Consider the following 23,937-nt stretch of genomic DNA (forward strand, 5'->3'; position numbering starts at 1 on the left):
CCCGTTGCGTCCCAAAACGCGTATTTATTTTTCACGCCACAGCGCTGCCATACACGTGTCGAGTAAGAATAATAGGCAGATCCAGGAGCGCCTCCTTCATGTGCACTTGGGCGAAGCTGGCGCCTCGTATGGTGTCTGCCGTGTTTCGGTTCGGACAGCAACCGCACCAGAGGAAACGCCAGAGAGGGGTGACGAGGTTTTGCAGAAACCAGCCGAGGCTGCCTTTGGGATGCGCTACGTGTTCCATGAAAAGGAGTCGGCCACCCTGCAAAATAAAAGTTTGCAGCATTGGCTAACCAACAACTGAACATCGCGTTATTGGTATTCAGAGCTGCGACGACCGCTTTGAACAAAAAAAAGCAGTTAAAAGTGGTACTGGTGGCGAAATTTCCCGACATGAAACCGGCAAATGACGTGTTACCAAGATCCTTGTTTTCAGAAACTATATTACGCTGCGGCATTTTCCATATCAATACTATTATTTGCCTCAAAACATTAGATCAGTGCCAGGTACAGTAAATGTGCCGTGTTCTCAACATACATGTCAGGTCACAAGAGAATTTCAAAAATAAGCATTGAAACTAATACTCCTCTCTGTTTTATGTTAAAGCACACGGTAAAATCGAGAACCACGAAAATGCAAAAAAAAAAGATGCCCAGGCTTAGCTTGGTTAAGCCAAGAATGCGTTGCATATTGCGCGGTGTTTTTGCGCGAGGTGTTGCTTGGCGGCACTCGATTTTCGCAGCAGCTTTTCCTCCGTGACGTATGGATGAATGGATGGATGAATAGGAGCGCCCCCTTTGAAACGGGGCGGTGGCAACTGCCACCATGCTCAGCCGTTCTTTTTTTTTCTCTTTTTCTTCTTTTTTGTTTTGTTTTTCTTTTTATGCGAAGCATACTACTTTAGCTACCACTTCAGCCCTTCACCGTGGTTATGCGCCTCCAAATCACGTGATACATGACGTCACACCACGTGACACGATGACGTCACGACAGTGGAGAAACGGGGGCCCACCTCGCGCCGTCGCTGTGGTTGTGCGCCTCCAAATCACGTGACACGATGATGCCACACCACGTGACACGATGACGTCACGACAGTGGAGAAACGGGGGCCACCTCGCGCCGTCGCTGTGGTTGTGCGCCTCCAAATTACGCGACACGATGATACTTCGCATTCTCCAGGCTTAACCAAGTTAAGCCTCAGCCATTTTTGTTTTTTTTCTCTTCACTGTGTTTGCAATTCTCACCAAGAATCGCCATCATCTTTACCTACGGTTTTTCCTCCGGCTGTCGTGACGTCACGTCACGTCGTTTGGTTGCTGCCCGGCCGCGCCCAAGGGCTGAACTGAGTGATTGCAATATGCTACGCATAAAAGTCTGTCGGGTTGCCAACAGTAAGCGTAAAAAAAGTGGCTGGGGTTGAAGGTGGCTTGAACCTAGTTGTGAGAGCGAAAGCTCTCTTAAGCGCGCTCTCCACTTTCTCAAATCAAATGTCAGGATCAAGGGCCAGTGGACAAGAACAAGGTCAAAGGCCAAGATCAGGTACCCAATGGCCATAGTCATATGATCACGTCGTCATACTAACCTAGCTTGGGCCATGCCACCACACAGTTTACCCTTTGAGGGTCGAATTATTTTGAAGAAAACTTTCCCAGGTGGTAAAATTACTTTATTGCGGATATTGAATCTACAAAATGTATATAATCGAGAATAAATAGTAAAAAAAAATAGGAACAGTACTTTGGTGACAGCATCACTCACAACTGGAAAATGTTCAATAGAATTTCACGAGCCACGGTGATAAACAAGCTAAGAGCAGCACCAATAAAGATAGAAATCAACTGCCGCCGCCTCTGCAAGAGAGTGCCCAAAAAGAGAAAACAAGTTTCGCGCGACTCCGTTGCGATCCCGCGGCGGAATCAAAACCGCGTAGGCGCTTTGCCGCAGAGAGCGAGAATACCTCGCGAGCAACGGTGATGAGCAAGCTAAGAGCAGCGCCAATAAAGATAGAAATGAACTTCGGCAGCCCCTGCAAGATAGTGCTGACAAAAAGAAAACTCAAATTTCGCGCGACTCCGTTGCGATCACGCGGCGAAACCAAAACTACAAAAGGGGTGTTGCCGCAGTCTGTGCCGCCGCGCTAAAGCTAGACATAAGTTCTGCTTATCTGCGTAAGAAGGCAGCACAAAATTCAAACACTTCTTGTAAGTCCTAAGAGGTGACAGCACCCCCCAGTGAGCACGCATTGCTCTTTTGGCGCAAAATTTCAAACGGAAGATCAAACCCGTACCCGTACGGCAAAGACCTTGCGGGACAGAAAACCGCCGCCGTACATATACGGCAAAAACCTTCAAACGGTTAAGTTCGGTTTTACTTTGAGAGGCACTGAAGGTCAACGCATCATCCACATCGTAATCGCGTTTTGCCCCGAGGAGTAGAGCTCTCGGTTTTAAAAAAAAAATAGTTTTAAGTAAAGAGAATGGTAGTCTCACACATTGGTGGACACCCGATCCCCGCCCTAAAGGAAGAGAGGAATTTGGAAGTGACAGAAAAAGAGGTGCTGCAGTGGAGGTCTTCGGAATAACTACGACCACCTGGGGATCTTTAACGCGTACTGACATCGCACAGCACACGGGCGCCGTTGCATTTCGCCACCGTCGGAACGGGGCCGCCGCGTTTCGGTTTGATCCCAGGTACTTTGCTAAGTATCTGGCTCGAATCTCGCTGTTTTCTGCTGCCTACCGAGTCTCACAAAAAACTGGGGAATGTCTTGCGTATGTCCAGAATCATGTTCTTACTCAGGTTAACTTCATGTTGTTCGGAAGACGGTCGCCGTAATTTGTCCAGCATAAGAGCTAAATGCATTTTCATGTATAAGCTTCTGTAAAGAGTGAAGAATTTACATTGTCGGTTTCAATCAGAAATTAGCGTCCCTGCAGCGTGCCTTCGAGTTCATACTGGTGTGGCACCACAGGGACAGAGACAGAGTGACGTGACAGAGACAGAGTGGCGTGAGTTTGCCATCCTTGCTGCTGCTTGACGCCGAGGTTGATTATCTTCAAAGAACACTAAACCATGATAACAGGTAGATTCGTCGTGATTTAACGTGTTCTTGCCTGTAACCTTTGTAACCGTGTTTGACTGTACATGTAACCATAGGTTTTGTCTGTATATTTTTTGTGCTTTTAATAAACTTTGTCAGTTGTTAGTGAGCACTTGTGTTGTTGTCACTCTGTCTCTGTCCCTGTCCCTGTGGTGTCACACTAGTATGAATTCGTACCAACTCGCCCAATTTTCAACCCTTTTGCCTTCGAGAACTGCATTCAATGGGCTTGATAAGGAGTTCGTGAATGGCATGTTATGATGAACGCAACCCAGCTTTCTTGCTTTCGAGCGTCAGGCAGCAAGGCTGAGGAAATAAAGACGAGTAGTGCGCAGCGCATACATACATAAAAAAGTAATCAAATGCTTGTAGGAGGCAATGCGCTAGCAGGAATGCCTATAGCCTCATCGCCATCTTTGCACGGAGGTAAGCAAAATATCGATAAATCATTCTTGTATGAAAAATAATCAAATTTCTTTTCAAAAATGACGTTCCACAACCTTTGACGGTGCGTGTGCTTACTAAATGTGACATATGGAGGAGAAGAAGACGAAGTTGGCACTGTCGCGGGACGGAAATCGCGGGCTAGGCCCTCTCGCCATTACGCATTTGCCATCGTATCATGTTCTGTTCTTCCACTTGGCACCGCGTGAGATTTTGACGGAAATGTTGGTGCTCGTCCCCATGTGAGCCCCGAAGCGTTGCGCCTGTTGTCTGCCCTCGCGGCCGGCCAAGCCGTCCTGGATGCCGCCGCCCGCCTGCGCCCCAGCTATACTTGAGCCGACATGACCACCCGCTATCCACCGGGCATGCCCGCTATGTGCATCCATAGGCCTGCGCCTTTGACTCGTGGCAACTGCTGCTACTTCAGCTCCATGGCTAGAACTGTTCAAACCAGTTCATTCATCACACAAGCAAGCTTGTCATTCTCTTCTGTTCCTTCCCTGCTCACATATCCACTGCAGTTTCATCCCTCACACTTTCAACCATACATCGGGACGATCCCTTGGTGGCCCCAGTTAATGTTATGGAAAACAAGATGGAGTGGGCAGTGGCGTAGGACAGAGCACTCGTACTAGGCCCGCTGGCCATTAAAGCATCTGTCACCCTACCATGTCGTTCTATTCCTCGGCTTGCCACAGCGTTACGAGAGCGTTACATTGCTGTTTGCCCCCAAGTCGGCCGTCGGCATCATAGCTCCTTACATATAGACAACCTTGAGAAAATGCACAACAAAGCAGCCCAAGCAGCACATGACAGTGGTCCAATGTAGGAATTGAGTTGGCAAACTACAGTCCTATGAAGGCCCCGCGTTGCCTATGTTCTCCCCGCCTTGGCTCAGCCATTTTCAAAAGTTGGCAGTATTGGACCAGATTCTCGGGCGTTTTCCCTGTCTTGGCTCAGCCATTTTTAGAAGTTGGAAGTATTGGACCAGTTTCTCGGGCGTTTTCCCTGCCTTGGCTCAGCCATTTTTAGAAGTTGGAAGTATTGGACCAGTTTCTCGGGCGTTTTCCCTGTCTTGGCTCAGCCATTTTTAGAAGTTGGTAGTATTGGACCAGTTTCTCGGGCGTTTTCCCTGCCTTGGCTCAGCCATTTCTAGAAGTTGGCAGTCTTGGACCAGTTTCTCGGGTGTTTTCCCCGCCTTGGCTAAACCTGTGCTACACGGGCACTTTCGAATGACATCTGAGTGGAATGGCAGTCGAGACTTGGAATGGCATTCGAACTCGATGGACTCCCGCGGTGCTACACGACACTTTCCAAACGCATTCGAAATTCTCAGCTCGTTTTCAGTGTACAACGACGACGACGGTCACACTAGTCCGACAACGGCACTATCACGGTGAACAGCAGCATGTGATTATAGTGAACTATCTAGTTCACTTTAATATTGTTGTAGTGGGACAAGTTTTTTGGCTAAACGACACCGACGAATCCGATCGGCGGACGGTCAGCCTTCATGCCCTCGGGAGTTCGGCGGCTAAGCGAAAACACGCTGATGAGGTGACGGTGGGAATACATGTGCGCATATACGTTATCCGCATTGGAAATAAGCGAAACGAACGGCTATATTTCACATGTGCACACTTGGACACTCACTAGCGATAAGCACTTGACAAATTAATTTCAGTCGACGACGACTCCGTTCCCTTCCGCGACGACTAGGCCTAGCGAGTCTGCAGGGTTGGATCGGTGACTGCGGTGGTTGTGAAGAACGAATTCACAAGTTCTAGCGAATGCAAATGGTCAACGAGTGTAGTTTTGACAACAGTGACATGAAATCAACTATTGCTTACATCGCAGGACGCGCATACGATGAACGGGAAGCGGCGGTGTGACTCGGGCTGCCGAGCCGTGCTTTACGGCCAGCAGCAGTCGTCGCCGTCGCTAGCTTGTGGGTAACAAGTTAGGCCGTTTCAGTTAACGCGAACGGTCGCCAAACATACTTCTGGATCAAGTAGTTTAAAATAAAGTACTGGGCATGTCGGAGGAAGCCGGGAAAATTAGCGAGAAGCGCCGGTCCTACGCGATGTCAACCCGGCTGTCAAGTGTTTCTCAGGCGAGCGATCGCGTCGGCGCTTCCCACAGATTACAACCGGTACTGAAGAGAAGAGACTATTTAATAGAACTAAAGCGCATATTTCGTTTTCGACGCTGCCTACGACATTGAGAGCAGTCTAGGAGCAGAAAAAAGGGTGGGTTAGATAAACAAAAAAAAAAGTCTTGATCCCCGTTCTGAAGTCACGAAGCTATGTTGGAAAGCTTTTTCTGAAATATGGAGATTAATGGGGCAACAGCCCTCCTGTAGCTTGAAAAAGAATTAGTTGAGCGAGAACGAAGGCTCTCTAAGAGCTCCGCGTTTACACAAATACCGCAGTAGCGCATCGTAATTCCCAGCGGCGGGGCTAGTTGGTGACGCATTTTCTTTTCCCGAAATTTCCTCGCGGAGGGGAGACGCCATGCTCGCATGTAAGCACACGGCACGCGGAAGTAGGGGGAGGGGGGGGGGGGGGACAGCCGGTCACAACTTGAGCGTGGTCTGCTTTGTTTTCCTTCCGAGAGTGTATTGTGTAGGCGCCCAGGGCGGAAGAGGGGGCCCCAAAACGAGGGTGTCTCGATGTGCGGGAGGGGAGAGCGGCGAGAAGCGCACGCACATCTAGGCGCCCTACGGCTACGAGCACCTGTTTCTATTCACCCCAGCACACCACTTGCACTTGCCGATCTGCGCCCTGCCTCTGGGATTAGTGCATTTTCCTGGCGCATTTTCCCTGTTTACATGAGTGGGATGCACGAGAAAGTTGACATGTTGCGCTGCTCTCGCGTTCATGTAAACGGAGCTTATCAGCCGTCCTAGTGTTATGCGCTTTTCTTACAGTTGCACTGTAAAAACTAGCCGTCACTTTGACGGTCATCCTTTGGTCAATTTTCACGGGTCCGCGGCGTATTCCGAAAAGACCATTCCTTCGGCATGGATCGGGGGGAGAGGGCAGAGCAACGAGGAGCACAAAAAATAAACAAAATTCTCGGCCTTCTGATTAGCTCTTCTTCGCAAACGTCATACGACCGTTGACCTATCGCGATGCGGTCGCGTTTGGCGTCGCGCGGACTCTGCGTGTGAAGCATTTCTGGCCTCCTCGTGCCATCTTGGCGTCGTCGGTGTGCGCGGACCTTGTTTTTTTTCGTGTTCTGGCGCCATTTTGTTTTTCCGCGTTGGTGAGAAGACGGCGAGGCTTGGATTCATGGAAGCGGCTGCTGTCTCAAACCAAGTGCGCCTGATTACGGTAGGTGTACTGCATGTTTACTATATTTGCTTACATTTTCCTTTCGGAACGTGGTGTATGACACAAGCGCGGAGGGTCTCGTTCGAGCCGTCGTGGCGTGCACACCGCGGCGGCCGGCGTACATACGTACAGGCGCGGCCATAAGTAAACGTAGCACGCTAGTGCGTTTGAAGTGCAATCACGTTTTCTCCATTGGTAATAAAGAAGCGTTGTTTGTCTACAAGAAAGCCCACCAACCTCCTCTACCAGCATGCGCGTACCACTGCTGGAAATTTTAATTAGGTGACGCGTGAAAAATATTCGAAGAGAATTGCGTGCTCCGTTTACTTTTGTCCGCGCCTGTACGTTTTTCGCCTCAAGCCCGTCGTGGATTCGTCTCGCGCTGTGTTCGCCCGCTTTCCTATACAAGGGTTACCATCGATGCAAACTTTCTTCTGTGCGTTCCCTGTGAGCCCGCTCCTTCCTAACGCGAGAGGTGGCCTTGTATGCTTCAACACTCAGGTGAAGGGAACACGCGAGCCGATCGCGCGCTTGTGGCTGTTGTAAACAACGCGCTGTCGTGCTTTTGCGCGGTCTGCTAGACTGCTGGTCGCGCGGCTGGTAAGATGTGATGTGACAGCTATTACCCCATTGTGCTCCTTCGGTGCGTATTTGGCTTTTGAATTAAATCGTCCTCACTGTTTTAAAACTCTTACTGTTCCAAAAGTATAGCACGCACGCATCGTATTGCTCAAGACGTGGCCTGCCTCCAGTTTTTAGAACAGCCGCAGGGGCTCGATCGGCCCGCATCGCGATGATCCCGCGTGTTCGCTGCCGTATTGCTTCAACCTGCATTAGGTGCGTTCGCCTTTTCCTTCGTTTTTTTGCGGGGACATCTCGAGCACGCCTGTATCGTTTACTTTCGCGCTCTGCCGCGCCTATTTCGTCTGTCCGGAACTGTCCTGCAGCTCTTCGGTCGGCTGTACTCGCCCCGGCTCCTAACGCTGCAGCCGTGCGAGGCGGCGGCGGTCGGCCCGCTGGTTGTTTTATGTTCCTGCTGCACTGGCCGTAGTTTGACGTGATAACTCCGAGGTCCGCTGTGCCTGCAGCAAGCTGTGATAGCTTCGTGCAAGCGGGCCCCGATTTTCTAGAACGAGCATCTTGCTAGGAATTCATATTCGAAAGCAAAAGATCAGCCCAGACCGAGAGCCTTCGCTGCCCTGTAACCTTAAGGGTGAACCGAGTATAATCTCTGATGTCTTTCCTATGGCACCAAGCTTGCCGTATGCATAGTTTGTGTTAGTCTTGAAATTACACAGCAAAACTTTTGACTCAATAGTATTACGTGCTAGTAATTTTGTTCCCATGCAGGCTCAGGTATGGGCGACATCCACCTACTTGCCCTTGCAGTCGACAGAGAGGAGTGGACAAGTCTAGACAAGGCAGTGGGACTCCTTCTTGGAGCCTTTCTTGGTTTCAACATCTGTGATCCACCCGGCAGCCCTCTCACTATGGAACGTTTGCAGAGGTAAATGAGTGTGAAATAATTAGAAGGACCTTTTCTATAAAGGTTGGGATTTCAGGACCAGTCAAATATTTATTCAAATAATATGCGTGACTTAAAATCGAGTACTTCTTCGAACGAAGAAGCTTAGGTGATTATTTTGAAACGAATTCAAGCGCACAACAACACGCACACAAGAGAGGAAAGACACAGGATAGCGCCTGTCCTGTGTCTTTCCTCTCTTGTGTGCGTGTTGTTGTGCGCTTGAATTCGTTTCAAAATAAGCTATGCACCATCTAGCCCAAACAGAAGTTTTGTTAAAGCTTAGGTGACCTCTGGTCAGCTTCCTTGGCTTTGCGGGTTCTTATAGGGTGCTGCAATACAAGGTGCAGGACTGAAATCTTTTCTTTCAGGGATTTATGGTTTATGCACTAGTGAGTAATCTCATAACTTGGCAGCCCTTAGCACAGCAAGCTGGCACTATTCATATCGTGCATCATCGCTTACAGCTTGAAACTTGGGAAAAACCCACCTAGGCACAAATGATTTCACGACACAAGAAAGAGACGAGGAGACAATGGACAAGCGCCAAGTTCCAACTATTTTTTGCTCGAAAAAAAAAACAACAACATACATTTATAGTCTCAGGTAACGCCCACATTTACACACCACGTGCCTTATCGCAGCCCTAACTTATCGCCTAGCACGAACATTATTGCTAAGAAAATCGTACTCAGCCGCATACAACCTAACTGAAGTGTCACTCACGCACAAGGCTGCCTTTTTCTTTATGTGAAAGGCTTCCAATAAAAGCCTCGCCTGCTTGAGTTTGCTTTTGCCCACAATCCTCGCCTTTTCCAGTCGAGGTGCACACTTGCACGTGTTAACGTGGCTCACCAAAGTGGCGTATTTGTCTTTGTTATTCACTACCTTTTTGTCATGTTCCCCAAGGCGTTTGTTGATGCACCTCCCCGTTTGCCCTATATAGGACATACCACAGGTCAGGGGTATCTCGTACACCACTCCTTCCGTGCAGCGTATAAAGGTGCGCTGATGTTTTATGCTGCACCCAGGGCGCTCAGTGCCACAAATCCGGGGTGTAAGTTTGCTCAACTTGTTTGGGGCTGAAAAAACAAGCGGTACCTTGTGCCTGTTAGCCACCTTCTTCAAATTGTGTGACAGTTTGTGCACATAAGGCATGACTTCAGGTTTTACCACAGGGCCCCTTTCTTCAAGATTCTTTGGACTGGTGCAGCGTTTTGTCTTTTGGAGGAGGGTTTCAGCGACAGCAGTCAACACCACCGAGAGGAAGCCAGCAGCCAAAAGGCGTCCAATCTGATTTCTTAAGCTATCGTGCATTTGGTGCGGACAGGACTTTGAAAGCAAGGACTCAAAGCATAACGAGGCGATGGCGCACTTCACAATTTTTGAATGCGCCGTATTGAAGCGCAGCAGTTCCTTGCTAGTACGAGGAAAATAACCCCAACATAAATGGTCCTCCCGGAACGCCAAGCTTAGGTCTAAAAATTGTAGTTTCCTCTCCCTTGGGAGCTCATGCGTAAAAACTAGGACACACACTTTGAAGTTAAAAACACTTAAAATCCTGGACACATTAGCTTTAAAAGAATTGTAAAAACCAGTGGATAAAAGGATAAGAAAATTGTCAACATATCTAAAAATTTTAAAAACAGATCCTCCTACCAATAATTGTGCAAGTTCCTTGTCCAAAGCAACTAAAAAAATTTCACATAAAATAGGGGCGACACAGGAACCTATACATATGCCTTTTCTCTGTAAGTAGGGTTGCTCATTAAAAACGATAAAAGTGACCTTAAGATATTGCTCCAATAAATTCAAAAAGTTTTCCACAGACATACAAGCAGCATCCCGGAAGTCCATTTCCCCTGTACCTTCAACACACGAAAGAACAGACGCCAGTAGCTCAGCATGCGGGACGGAATAAAACAAATCTTCTATGTCTACAGCAAAGGCAGATCGAATTTCTGGATGCGTTTCAAAACAATGAACTACATCTATCGAGTTCTTTACCCGAAAAGGGTCGTCCAGTTTAAGAGAGTTAAGCTTGCTTTGCAAGAAACGGCTAACATTATGCTGCCACGAACCATTTTCGCTCACTATAGTGCGGAACGGAATGTCAGGTTTGTGGGTTTTAGCAGTAAAGAATACGGAAAGACAGTTCCGTTTGCTTTTCGCTATATCACTAGCGAGCTTCGGCAGATGGAGGTCCTTACAAAAGTTAATGAACCTGGTTTTAACTCTCACTGCTGCTTTTTTATTGGCTATAAAATTCTTGTCTACTGCTTGCAATGCTTTTTCATTGTAAAGTCCTTTTTTCATGACCACAAACCTGCCATCTTTGTCTGACTGAAGGAGACACAGCTCATTCCTATTAAAAAAAAGAGGGAACATGACTGAATCACGTTCCAGTCGACTGGTTACAGCCATCTTAACAGATTTTTTGAGGCAGTCCACTCCTTCCAACAAAGACCGTTCTTGGTTTTCTCCTTTTGCTTTCGCAGCAATGTTCCTGTTTGTGGCGAGCAGTTCATGGGCAGGCACATCTGGTTGAATGCCGTACTTTGGTCCTCTCTCAGGCACATCTAACAACCTGTCTGGGACATTTGCATCCCCTAACACCACCACGCGGCTCGTGCTGTTGTCCTTTTTCTTGTTAACATCACCGAGCAGACCTTTTAGAACCTCCCTCCACTTGTCCTCTGTCCGCTGGGCAGCTTGCCGCTTGAAGAAAGCGTAGTTCTTCTCTGCAAGCCACTCTGGAAACTCACTGCGGCAGATGACATGTAGCCAGTCGTGAAAAAAAACGAACCGGGCGCCACAGTTCAGATCTAAGTATCTTGCCTACCCGCTTAACGTGTCCCCAAGAAGGCTTCACAGCACCAAATTGTAGACTTACATCGTGCGGAATAGTTCCTTTCCGAAGGCAGAAGTGTCTGTGTGTCTACTCTCCGTGCTACGCGCCAGCTTTTGGTGTGCTCCATTGTGAATGCCATGTGCCAAGCAAGACGCTACGCCTTCTGCCTTCGGAAAGGAACTATTCCGCACGATGTGCAACACGTGCACAGTGTTCCGCAACACGTGCAAGTGTGCACCTCGACTGGAAAAGGCGAGGATTGTGGGCAAAAGCAAATTCAAGCAGGCGAGGCTTTTATTGGAAGCCTTTCACATAAAGAAAAAGGCAGCCTTGTGCGTGAGTGACACTTCAGTTAGGTTGTATGCGGCGGAGTACGATTTTCTGAGCAGTAATGTTCGTGCTAGGCGATAAGTCAGGGCTGCGATAAGGCACTTGGTGTGTAAATGTGGGCGTTGCCTGAGACTATAAATTTTATGTGTTTTTTTTCCGAGCAAGAAATAGTTGGAAGTTGGCGCCTGTCCGTTGTCTCCTCATCTCTTTTTTTTCCCAAGTTTAAAGATGGAAAGCCTACTAGCCTGTCAACATGCCTTCCATCGCTTACAGCGTTTACCAAATTTGTTACACGTTATTCAGTGTTCTAGCAAAAAAACAGCAAAAACTGAGACACAGGTCGATGAGACGGTACACACACTACCGCCGAATTTACAGCTGATTTATTTTTGCAAGCGCATATGCAACTGAAACAAGCCCAGTCGTCATTCCATTCCTGATAAAAAGCGCCACTTTTTTTCTGTGATAAGGACAGAGAACCACTTATTCTTTTTTTATAATTTGTTAGAAGTGTTTCAAGCAGTTCTTGCTCATGCCTGGACTTACCCCTGCTAATAATGTTTGTACCACTTATTCTTTTTATAATGTGTTAGAAGAGTTGCAAGCAGTTCTTGCTCATGCCTGACTTAACCCTGCTAATAATGTTTGTGCTGTGAAACAGGCTGGCATCTGCTACAGTCCTTCACATACAAAGCAAGGTTGCTACAGGTGCCTGCTTGCAACTTCTTGCCATGTTATCTGCGACGTTCATTCAGGCATTGCCGAGTCTGCCTGATGTATACTTTCCCACTCGACATATGGATTTAATACACAACCCTCATTACACACACTGTGAACTCCAATTAGTGGTTGCTCTTGCAGGCTGAAAACACAAACTGGATACCAAAATTTCGGACACTCTTTCAACCCATGGGAAATTTTATGGAAGTATGAGACAAGAAACACTGAGGTGATCCTGTTCTTCCATAAAATTTCCCATGGGCTGTAAAGAGCGTCCGAAAAATTTGGTATCAACATGGTGTTTTCAGCCCCTCATGAGCTATCTGGTCTTTTCACCCGCATCTCTGGCTGTGCAGAGAACAAGCATGCAAGACCAACCACCAAACGAGGTTCACAAAGTGTGTGGTGGGATTTGTGTATTCAACCCCATGTGCTGTGGGAAAGTATACATCGAGCAGGCTGGGCAATGCCTGAATGAATGCCTCAGGAAACAAATTGCATGTGAGCACAGGGAGCAACCTGGCGTTGCATGTTAGGGACTGTAGCAAATGTTTACCACTGTTTCACCACACGAGCATTACTAGCAGACGGAAGTCCTTGCCGAGCGAGGACTGGTTGAAGCATTTTTAATAAAAAGAAAGAGCAATCCTGCATAAGCGAGCCATCTATCCTTATAATAGTGAAAGACTGCCGTTTTTTGCCTTGGATGGAAAGATGATTGAACTTGATTTTTTCATTTGCATCGGCGCTTGAGCGAGAAAATGGCTTCAAGTACATGGATGAGCCAAAAATGAATCATTTGTAAGTTTGCCAAAAGTGTGTGACTTCTTCTGGTCCTGTGTCACGGTTTTCAGGATATTGCAGAAAACACCTGGTATAATTGTTTATGTAATTCAAAATATCTTTGGTCATCTATGATGCTCACTTAGACTAGAAGCAAGTAATGCGTAACCCTATCAGTACATGTGTTGTACACCTTGTGATGGTCACAAGTGCTACCTCCAGAGTGATGCATTGATCTGCCAGAGTTGTCCAGTTGAAAGGAATGTTTCTGATACCTTCCACTTCCAGACCTGCCCTCCTAAGACCGCCTAGATTGGTTTATGTGCCGTTGCCTGCTGATCAAAGCTTTGCCTTGAGGAAATGTGATGTGTACTCTCTTTGACAAATTCAAGTAGAGTGACTGTGTTGCTTTCAAGTGGTAAATGTAAAGGTAATGTCGTGTATATAGCATGAATGGTTGCATCAACAAAAGGATGATGCAATAAGGGAACAAGACAGTACACCTTTTGAACTACAGTGTAAAATATTTCCGCAAGGTGCGATATATTACAGCGGTGGACTGTCGTCGCAACTTGACAAAGCCCATGCCTTGCAAGCCACGTTAAAGAGTTAGAGTCAGGTTAAAATTCATTGTTGTGCATGACAGTTGAAGTGCAACACAGTTCATAAATAGAAGTTGGACAGATGCGTTATCTCCCTTTTATAGAAAAGAGAATTATGTTTTGATTTCATTTACAAGTATTTAATGATGGCAACAAATTCTAGCTTTAGTAAATAGTTTTTCATGTTCCCTTTAATTAACATGCTTTCACAGTTTTATTTTAATCGTTTGGAAAGCTTATTGGAGCTGAAAATGCCCTTCGAACCTGCGGTGTGTAATAGAAGCTGCAGTCACTTGCCTTCTATTTATAGGCATCTATGATGCCACTTAGCAGGTGCAAGGTGGTCAACCGCAACGAGAAGTCAGTGTCAATGGATTGAGGCCCCTCTAGTGATTCTTTACTTGATTGTTTAGTTGTGTCAAGGTTTTGTATGTTGCCTTGATTTATGAGGCACGTAATAATATATCTGTTTACTATATTTTTTACCTGATGTCCTTCCTGACTCAGGTGCTCAGCTACTGATTCCAAGTGAGGGATCAAACACCATCCATAGTAGCTGCATTGCTCTGGAGGCTAAATGCAAAGAAGCACGTGTGCTAAGCGATGTCGGTGCATCTTAAATTAAGAACTCCAGGTGGCCAAAATTAATCTGGAGCCCTTGAGTACAGCATTTCTCATTGGCAATTTCCTCGAATTAATTTTCTACATTTTTCTAAAATGATGGACATGATTTTTGTGTGTTTGGAAATAATGTCTATTTTCTTTGTTCACTTTTCCTGTGCAGATACCATTTGCGAAAAACTGCATTTGATGTATCAGAGGCACAAGGTTTTATTCGCAGGTAGCTGCCCGGTTCATGTGATAGAGCGGGTGGAAGGAAGAGACGCTTTGCCGAAGTCTTCTCCCCCCTTCAACCAAGCACGCCACCTGCGAGTGCGGGGACAGCCCCCTGCACTGTGCCTGCATGTGTGCCTCCCAATCCCCTGGCCTCTTCCACTTCCCGAGGGCCCTCCCTCCCTACAGCCCCGGCCATCACCCATCCGACAGCACCTGCCACCACCCTTCCCAGCCCCTAACGATTAATTCTATTTGGACTTTTTCGTAAAATAAATGTTCTTTTCATGAATACTTTGGTTGTCTCATTTTATGAATATTTGCGTGGTTGCTTACGAGTGAACATTTGCATTAATGTTGCCCACTGAAGATAAAAATTAACATAGGCTTTACTGGTGAGTAGTAAATAGAAAAGGGCAGTGGCATGCCAATCTTTCAGCCACTGATGTGACAGGTTGTATGCGCTGTCATGAATGGAAAAGCCTGTGCTTAGTCTGCATTGACAGTGCCAAATGGCTGAACATATCAATCTTGGCATCAACAGTGGGATATAAATGGAGTATATGAAAGGAGTAGCTGGTTTTCAGTACATATTGGTATGGCCAAATGGCTATCCATGGGACTAATATTGGCATCAACAATGGGACATCAATGGAATAGCTGATATTCAGTACGTATTGGTAGTACCAGCATGGCTGAACATTGGACCGATACTTGCAGGACCAATGAAGTATGAGTGGATAGGCCAGTGATATGCCCATACTGGCAGTGCCAGAATGGCTGAACAATGGGACAATCTTGGTATGAAGTATGGGCCAAGGTTGGAAAATGTAGTAATGTGCTCCTATGCCAATGCCAGCCCAATATTGATGCCAATGTATTCCAACAATGAGCCATTGTTGGTACAATGCTGGCGTGCTGCCTGGGAGTTATATTTGTAATTGGTAATTATATTTGTTATTTGTTATTGGCAAACAAATGATAAAAAGTTAAGCATGAACAGCAGCAAACATAATCTTCGATGGACTGAACTGAAATACCGCCAGGAAAATCTTCGCCTTAAGCTATTCCATAGCGTATATTGCTCACACACAGGTATTGACCGCGAAAAATACATGTAACAACTTATTATGTTTCTCGAAGAAGGAACCACGAACAAAAAAAAAACAAACAGATTAGTCTTTTCCCATTAACCCACTTCGTTACTCCTTTTCTTTACGGATGGCCTGCAAATGGAACATACTGCTACCCGATACTGTGGCTATTCACAACGGTGATATTATTCTTCATGCTTTAATTGTCTGACAAGAATTGTAATGCTTGATGTTTTTGTTAATGTGCAGTGTTTTGAATTCTTCACCACTTTTTGTAACCTCCCCCCCCTCCTCCGCTTTTGCAATGCCGTAAAGGGATAAAGTATCTAATAAAGTAGTAGTAGTAGTAGAAGACGTTTATTCGGCCAAAATTTACAGGCCGAGCATGTCGACCGCCTGGGCGACCAGAAGTCGCTGTTCTTCCTCCCCTTCAGCGCCAAGCCAGTCGAGCCAGGTGGTGATGGATAAAGAACGTGGGGGGTACGAACCCGACTGCTGAGCAGCCGAGCAATAGAAGAGGCAATGAGCAAGGTCCGCATAGATACAGGGGCAGTTGGGACAGGAAGGGTCCGATCGATAGCGATAGAGAAAGAGGCGAGACGGGGTGATGATTGTATTCATTTGAACGTGCCGAAGAAGGCGAGCCTCCGGCACTGTGAGTGATGGATGAGGGGGAGGGTAAAGGCGTTTGTCGAGGCGGAGCTCGAGGTAGACCTCTTTTATGGTGCGGCGAAGGGTGAGTCTCCCACCGTCCTCCGAGGGCTTGGGCCAGGGGATCAACGGTGCCCGGAAAAGTGTGTCACGGGCGAGCTGATGAGCCAGCTCATTGCCGTCAATCCCTGAATGCCCAGGGACCCAGCGGAGGAAAAGAATGGAAGGCTGCAATGCGGAGACCGCTCGTTCGACCTCCTGTTGAAGAGAAGGGGTTAGGGTGCGTTTCTGTATGTGGTGTATAGCGGCTTGTGAGTCTGAATAGACTGTGTACTCTTGAAGAGAGGGAAGGAGGGCAAATGACTGGAGGGCATGCGCAATGACGAGGACCTCGAGGGACAATGCATCCGGAGGGCGTAGAAACGGCCCGCTGGTGTGAGTTTCAGGAGCGGGGAGGTGGGGGTGGTACAGGGCGTAGCCGCAGGAACCTCGAGGAGCCACGAAGGAGGCATCCGTGTAAGCTACACCCTGGGTATCAAAGAGGGGGGAATGGTGCTGTGCGGCCGCATGACGACGGCCGGCGTGCAAGACGGGGGACATGTTGGACGGAAGGGGGAGGATCCGGAGATTGGGAGCCGGGGTGGGAATAGGAAAGGTAAACGGGGCGCAGGGAATGGGCGAGATACCCGCTTGAGTCAGTAACCACTGACCCTGACGGGTAAGGGAAAGCCGGGCAATCTGCGAGTCATGATGGAGAGAGAGCAGAGAACGGAGAGGATGAAAGAGGCCTGTTGCAAAGTTCTTTGCAGTAGAGGTAGTGATAGGGAGGTTTAGAGCTGCCTTGTAGAGGCCCACAAGGGCAGTCTCAAGAGCGTTAAGTTGAGTCTGATTGAAGGAAACGTGGGGTGCAAAGTACAAGACCTTGTTGAGGGCCAGCGCGTGGGCAACTCGGCACGCATGAGCCTCGTGGAGACCTGAGCGCCGAGTGACCACGCGCCGCAGGAGGTATGTTACGGAGTGGCAGGTGGTGAAAGCACGGTGGGGGGCTTGCACGTTCTTGGCTGCATGCAAAGGAAAGCCAAGAACTTTGCACTGCGTGACGACAGGAATGGGAGGGCCAGAAAGGTGGAGAGAGACGAATTGGTTGTGTGAGCGCTGGTATGAGGAATAGTTGAGGAGAAGGAGCTCGGATTTTTCAGGAGCAGGAGAGAGGCCAGCAGTGGTGAGAAAGGAGTCGATGAGATCTAGGCCACGTTGCAGGGTGTCCTGTACGTGACCGGGAGAGCCAGACGAACACCAGAGAGTGATGTCATCGGCGTAAAATATATGATGCAGGTCGGGAATTTCAGCTAGCTGGGAGGCGAGAGGGGCCATAGCAAGATTAAAAAGGGTAGGAGAGAGAACAGCACCTTGAGGAGTGCCTCGGGTGAGGTTGTGGGGGTTGGACAGATAGGTGTCGACTCGAAAGCGAGCGACACGTTTAGAGAGGAATGAGCGGATATAACAGTACATGCGGGAACACAGTCTAGGGAGGCGAGTTGGGAAAGGATGTGGTCGTGGCAAACACCGTCGAAGGCCTTGCGAACATCGACGGTCACAAGTGCGTGAATTTGAGTGGGGGTAGGTGACAGAAACGTGTGCTGGAGAACCAGAAACATGTCCTGTGCACAGACGTGGCGTCGGAAGCCGATGAGAGAATGAGGGAAGAACTCCCTCGTCTCGAGAAAATTAGAGAGGCGAGTCAGGGCCATTCGCTCAAGGGTCTTACCAACACATGATTTCAGGGAGACTGGGCGGAGATTAGAGAGAGAGGGAGGCTTGCCCGGCTTTGGAATCATAGAAATGAGGGAGGAGATCCAGGAGCTCGGCAGGCAGCCGCTGTCCCATGCATCATTGTAGGTTTTAAGGAGGAATTCTTTGGCGCAGTCAGGAAGGTTGCGAAGTGTGGTGTATGTAATGGCATCCTCACCGGGAGCCGAGCGTGTAGCATTAGCAGCCAGAGCCGATTCCAGCTCCCGGAGAGTGAAGGATTGGTCCAGATCGGGGTTAGGTCTACCGCAGTACACCGGGTAGGAGGGTGCCAGAGGGGGCGGGAGATAGAGAGAGGCGAGCTGATCAAAAACATCGGAGGGAGTTCCTTGAGTGAGGGCTTTAGCTAGAGTGGGAGCAAGGGCAGGCTTAGTGCCAAGGAGGGATTTGAAGAGAGACCATGTGGATCGCGAGTGCAATGCAGAGTCAAGACGGTCACAAAGAGCACTCCAACGAGAGTGCTCGAGTGAGGCGCAGTGGGCGACGATCTCGGCCCGCAGAGCAGTGATCCGGGAAGAAAGTTGAGCATTGTGGGGTTGGCAGCGGAAGGAGCGTTGAAGACGTTTACGGCGACGCCATAAACGGAGTAGGTGAGGATCTGTGTCTGGGAGTGGGTGACAAGAGCGAACACGACGGCTACTGGACGTGAGCGCTGCAGTGATGCGCGACGTCCAGTCGTCGTAGGATTGAAAGGAGTCAGAGGCGAGATTAGCGCCTAAGGCGTGCCAGTCAGTATGAGTGACCGGATGACATCGAGGGATGTGGGAAAGAGAGGTGGAAATGTGGACAAGATAGTGGTCACTAAGAAGAGTTTCGGCTGTCACTTGCCAGTGAAATGAAAGTGTTGTGTCCCCTTGCTTTTGTGTGTGTGCGCCCCCTCCTAACGACCACTCGCATTCCCCTCCTAACGACAGTTCGCATCCTCCTCCTAACGACCACTCAATCCTCCTCCTAACGACCGCTTGCCCCTCGTCGCACGCTGTCGCCGGATGCCCCCCCACGGTGCGCCCCCGCACCCTCCTCCTGTTCTGGGAAGCCACTCCCTGCCGTGGACGCTTCTGCGCTCCCTCCTTTCTTCGGGCGGCCAGTTCGGCTCCTGCCTCGGTCGACGCTGGTCGCACCCTCATCGGCTTTAAATAAACGAAGTCTAAAAGTACCGTGTGCGTCTTTCGCTGCATTCAACACAGCGACCGGACACGACAGTGGCGACGAGAAAGTGGATTCGACCCGCGCTACGCAACGCTATTGACAAGCCATGGCTACGCGAGGGTTTCCCAATCAGATACCAGAATTCAACGGCTCATCGTGGTCATCGTGGGTTGGACGCCTTCAGTTCTACTTTGAAGCTAACAACATCACAGACCCAGCCTTGAAGAGGGCCAACCTGCTGACGCTGTGCGGGGAGCAGACCTACGATACTGTCTGCGCCCTTATTCAGCCAAGCACACCAGCGGCAGTGTCTTACGACGACATCGTAAAAGCGCTGCAAAAGCACTACGACCCAAGGCCATCCGAGGTCTACAGCCGGGCTCGCTTCCAACGACGAGATCAACTGGGAGGAGAAACTGTGAGCGCCTACGAAGCCGCGCTCAAGAAGCTCGCTGCCGACTGCAATTTTGGAACGCTGTCGACAACAGCTACCGGGCAGGAGGGAGACGCAGCTTCTTCTGCTAACACCACCATGCTTCCCTTGGACGTGATGTTACGCGACAGATTTGTGTGCGGACTGAGTGACGAGTCACTGCAGCAGCGCCTGTTCGCTGAGAAGGACCTCACATTCAGCAAAGCTTACGACATCGCCGTTCGAGCGGAGAGCGCCGGTCACCAGCAGAGAGGGATTCGCCGGAACACCGAGCCGGTACACCAGACAAGCACCCAGGTGCGCAAGCCTTCTGTTGTTGTAAAATCGGTCAAAAAGGCACAACGCTGCTGGCGGTGTGACGACCAACACAACCCCCAGGGATGTCGATTCCAGTCAGCCACGTGTAATTTTTGCCACAAGCGAGGGCATATCGAAAGAGCATGCATTACGAAACGGAGACTTGCCAAGATAAAGTCACCTTCCCAGCCTAATCACAGCGTCAACGCCTCAGAGAATACGCCGCTATCTGATCTCCATGGAACAACATCAGCAACATTATCTGTGTTGTACGACCTGAACACCATGAATCTCGGCACGCGACCGAAGATTTTTACAGAAGTAAGCGTACATCACCAGCTGATTAAGTTCGAGGTGGACTCCGGCGCAGCCTGTACTCTGATCAGTGAGGACACGTTCCGAACTTCATGGCCATCTGACGCACCAGCCCTGCAACAAGACGACACGCACCTGCGAACGTGGTCAGGACAGAATCTGCCACTATTGGGCTCTGCCAACGTGCAGGTTAACTACAACGGCCAGACCCATACGCTACCTCTGCTTGTTGTGAAGGGCACAGGATCAAGCCTTCTAGGGAGAAACTGGTTTTCTCCACTAGGCGTGATGATATGCGGCATACACCAGACGCCGAGCCAGAACATGGTTGAGCAACTGCAAGAGAAATACGAAAGAGTATTCTCGGAAGAGATTCCAGGAAACGAAGGGCCCCCGGTCACACTGGAGTTGTTGGACAACGCGCAACCCAAATTTCTGAAGGCCAGGCCGGTGCCGTTTGCTCTCCGAGCTTCAGTGGAAAAGGAGTTGGACAAACTGGAGCAACAAGGCGTCATCGAGCCGACGCAACATTCACAATGGGCCACACCACTTGTCGTAGTTCGCAAGAAGAACGGAACCATACGCCTCTGCGGAGACTACCGGAGCACCGTCAATCTTGCGACTAAAGCGTCCTCTTACCCGCTACCGACACCTGAAGAAGTATTCAGTGTACTGCGTGGCGCAAGAGTCTTCAGCACATTGGACCTCACCCAGGCGTATCAGCAGCTGAAGGTGAGCGAGTCAACTGCTGAATTATTGGCAATTAACACACTGAAAGGCTTGTACAAAGTCAAGCGACTGCCTTTTGGCGTAGCTGCAGCCCCGGCCATATTTCAAAAATTCATGGAGACAGTGCTTCAGGGCATCCCAGGAGTTTGTGTCTACCTTGACGATGTCATCATCAGTGGCACTTCCACTGAAGAGCATGCAGTGCGCCTAGAGCTCGTTCTCGAAAGGCTAGCAAACGCTAATTTGTGCATAAGCAAATCGAAGTGCTGTTTTGCGGTGCCAGAGGTGCAATTTCTGGGACACCGAATTGATGCGGAAGGCATTCACCCTACCGAGGACAAAGTGCGAGCGATCACAGAAGCACGAGCACCAACAAACAAGCAGGAGCTACAGGCTTTTCTCGGACTCTTGACGTTCTACGACCGGTTCTTGGAACAAAGAGCTACCGTGGCCAACGACTTATACCAACTCCTTCGGAAAGATGTGACATGGACATGGTCGCCACGCCATCAGCAGTCATTCGATGCCCTGAAAGACCTGATTCGAAGATGTACAGTCCTCCGCCACTACGACGAAAGGAAGCCTCTGCTTTTGGCTTGCGACGCATCACCGTACGGAGTCGGCGCGGTTCTATCGCAAACTGACGAGCAAGGAAGGGAAGCTCCCATCGCCTTCGCCTCACGTACGTTGTCGCAAGCAGAACGCAACTACGCTCAACTTGACAAAGAAGGGCTAGCCATCGTCTACGCGGCGACACATTTTCACCAGTACATTGCCGGCCGGAAGGTGACCTTTATAACCGATCACCGACCGCTATTGGGCATTCTGGGACCACAAAGGCCTATGCCACCAACTTTGTCTCCGCGAATGACACGTTGGTGCATCAAACTCTCAGCGTACGACTACGCTCTGGTCTACCGCAATGGGAGTAAACATCAAAACGCCGATGCGCTAAGCCGTCTGCCACTAGACGCAACTGTTGACGAACCATTTCCACCAGGAGACGTTCTGATGTTCGAAGCACTGCCAGAACCTCCGCTTACAGCAGGCACAGTTGCAGCATCTACGCAGAAGTGCGCAGCTCTCCGGCTAGTTTACACAGCTGTTCAACAAGGCAACCTGCATAAACTCAAAGGGGACAACTTCGACGCTTACCGCAGGCGAGCTACAGAGTTGAGCACCCATCGCGGCTGCATCATATTTGGGTCCCGAGTTGTGATGCCGAGAGAACTACGCGCACAAGCTATGTCTCTCATCCACGCCGGACATCGGGGCATCGTTGCAATGAAAAAGTGTGCCAGAAGCTACATGTGGTGGCCTGGCATTGACAACGACATCGAAACAGTGGTGCGAGAATGCAAGCCTTGCCAGAGCAGCCGGAGCGCCCCGCCGAAAGCTCCTGTCCCAGAATGGGAAAAGCCAGACACACCATGGCACACACTGCACATTGATTTTGCAGGACCAATTGAGGGCTGCACTTTCCTTGTGGTCGTAGATGCCTACACAAAGTGGCTTGAGATAAGGCAAATGGGACAGACGACTTCGGCAGCAGTCATTGACAACCTCCGATCACTATTTGCAACGTTCGGCCTGCCGCGCAAGGTAGTGTCGGACAACGGAACACCGTTTGTGTCTGCGGAGATCCTCAAGTTTTATCGCGACAACGGGATCTCATCAGTTACATCGGCCCCCTACCACCCAGCGACAAACGGACAAGCCGAGCGCTACGTAGCCGAGCTAAAACGCGCCCTTGAAAGAGATCAGACAGGCTCGCTGCAGCGCCGCCTTGCGCGCTTTCTCTTCAAGCAGCACACGACGGTTCAGAGCACAACAGGCGAGACCCCCTCGAAAATGATGTTCGAGCGTGAAATGCGAACCCAGCTCACAGCCATCCTCCCCGAGCCAAAGGCAGAGACGTTCCGGGAAGAAAAAGCAATTCCGCGCTGCGGCACGCTTAATGAGGGGCAGCGCGTCCTCGCCCGACAGTTTCTGAAAAAGCCACGCTGGGAGGAAGCTACAATTGTCAGACGCATAGGCCTGCGCTCTTGGCTCGTCAACATACATGGCACAGTAGCACGCCGACATCTCAACCAGCTGCGTAGATTTACGACGCCGTCTGAGAGCTGTCCGCCAGCGGAGAGAACACGTGCACCATTTTCCCACATAGCCTGGCACCTCTTCCCGGAAGAAGAGACTTCGCCCAGGACAGACCCAGGAGACACAGCGAACAACAGCCAGCCTACAAGTGTTTCTCCCCCGAGCGCACAAAGCCAGCGCGCCTCCACGCGTGAGCGCCGACCCCCTGCACGATACCAGGCAACTTTCTAAGGGGGAAGGAAGTGTTGTGTCCCCTTGCTTTTGTGTGTGTGCGCCCCCTCCTAACGACCACTCGCATTCCCCTCCTAACGACAGTTCGCATCCTCCTCCTAACGACCACTCAATCCTCCTCCTAACGACCGCTTGCCCCTCGTCGCACGCTGTCGCCGGATGCCCCCCCACGGTGCGCCCCCGCACCCTCCTCCTGTTCTGGGAAGCCACTCCCTGCCGTGGACGCTTCTGCGCTCCCTCCTTTCTTCGGGCGGCCAGTTCGGCTCCTGCCTCGGTCGACGCTGGTCGCACCCTCATCGGCTTTAAATAAACGAAGTCTAAAAGTACCGTGTGCGTCTTTCGCTGCATTCAACACAGCGACCGGACACGACAGAAAGTGAACCCCGAGAGAAAGTGAGATCGGGTGTCGTGGGGCGCTGTGAGGCAGTGCCCGCTCGAGTAGGGGAGCCAGGAGTATTGAGAAGGGTGAGGTGGCGTTCCTGGGCCAGACAGTGGAGGAGGCGGCCGGGTTTGAGGGTTTGAGGGTAGCCCCAGAGTGTGTGAGGGGCATTAAAGTCACCACCAAAGAGGAGATGGGAGTTAAAAGGAAGAGAGTGAAGGAACT

General features: G+C 49.7%; 1 protein-coding gene across 1 annotated transcript in view; it reads right to left on the bottom strand.

The window, feature by feature from the left end:
• Positions 1–9: 9 nt before the first annotated feature.
• Positions 10–23,937, bottom strand: part of LOC149325298 (thiol S-methyltransferase TMT1B-like) — a 35,243-nt gene continuing 11,315 nt past the window's right edge. Inside the window, exon 3 of the mRNA XM_089563115.1 lies at positions 10–265. Coding sequence (XP_089419241.1) covers positions 32–265 — 234 coding nt within the window. The 3' untranslated portion in view covers positions 10–31. The remainder of the gene's footprint in view (positions 266–23,937) is intronic.

The sequence above is a fragment of the Amblyomma mixtum genome, chromosome 10 (assembly GCF_055824585.1).
Source record: "Amblyomma mixtum isolate Tamu chromosome 10, ASM5582458v1, whole genome shotgun sequence".
Taxonomy (NCBI): domain Eukaryota; kingdom Metazoa; phylum Arthropoda; class Arachnida; order Ixodida; family Ixodidae; genus Amblyomma; species Amblyomma mixtum.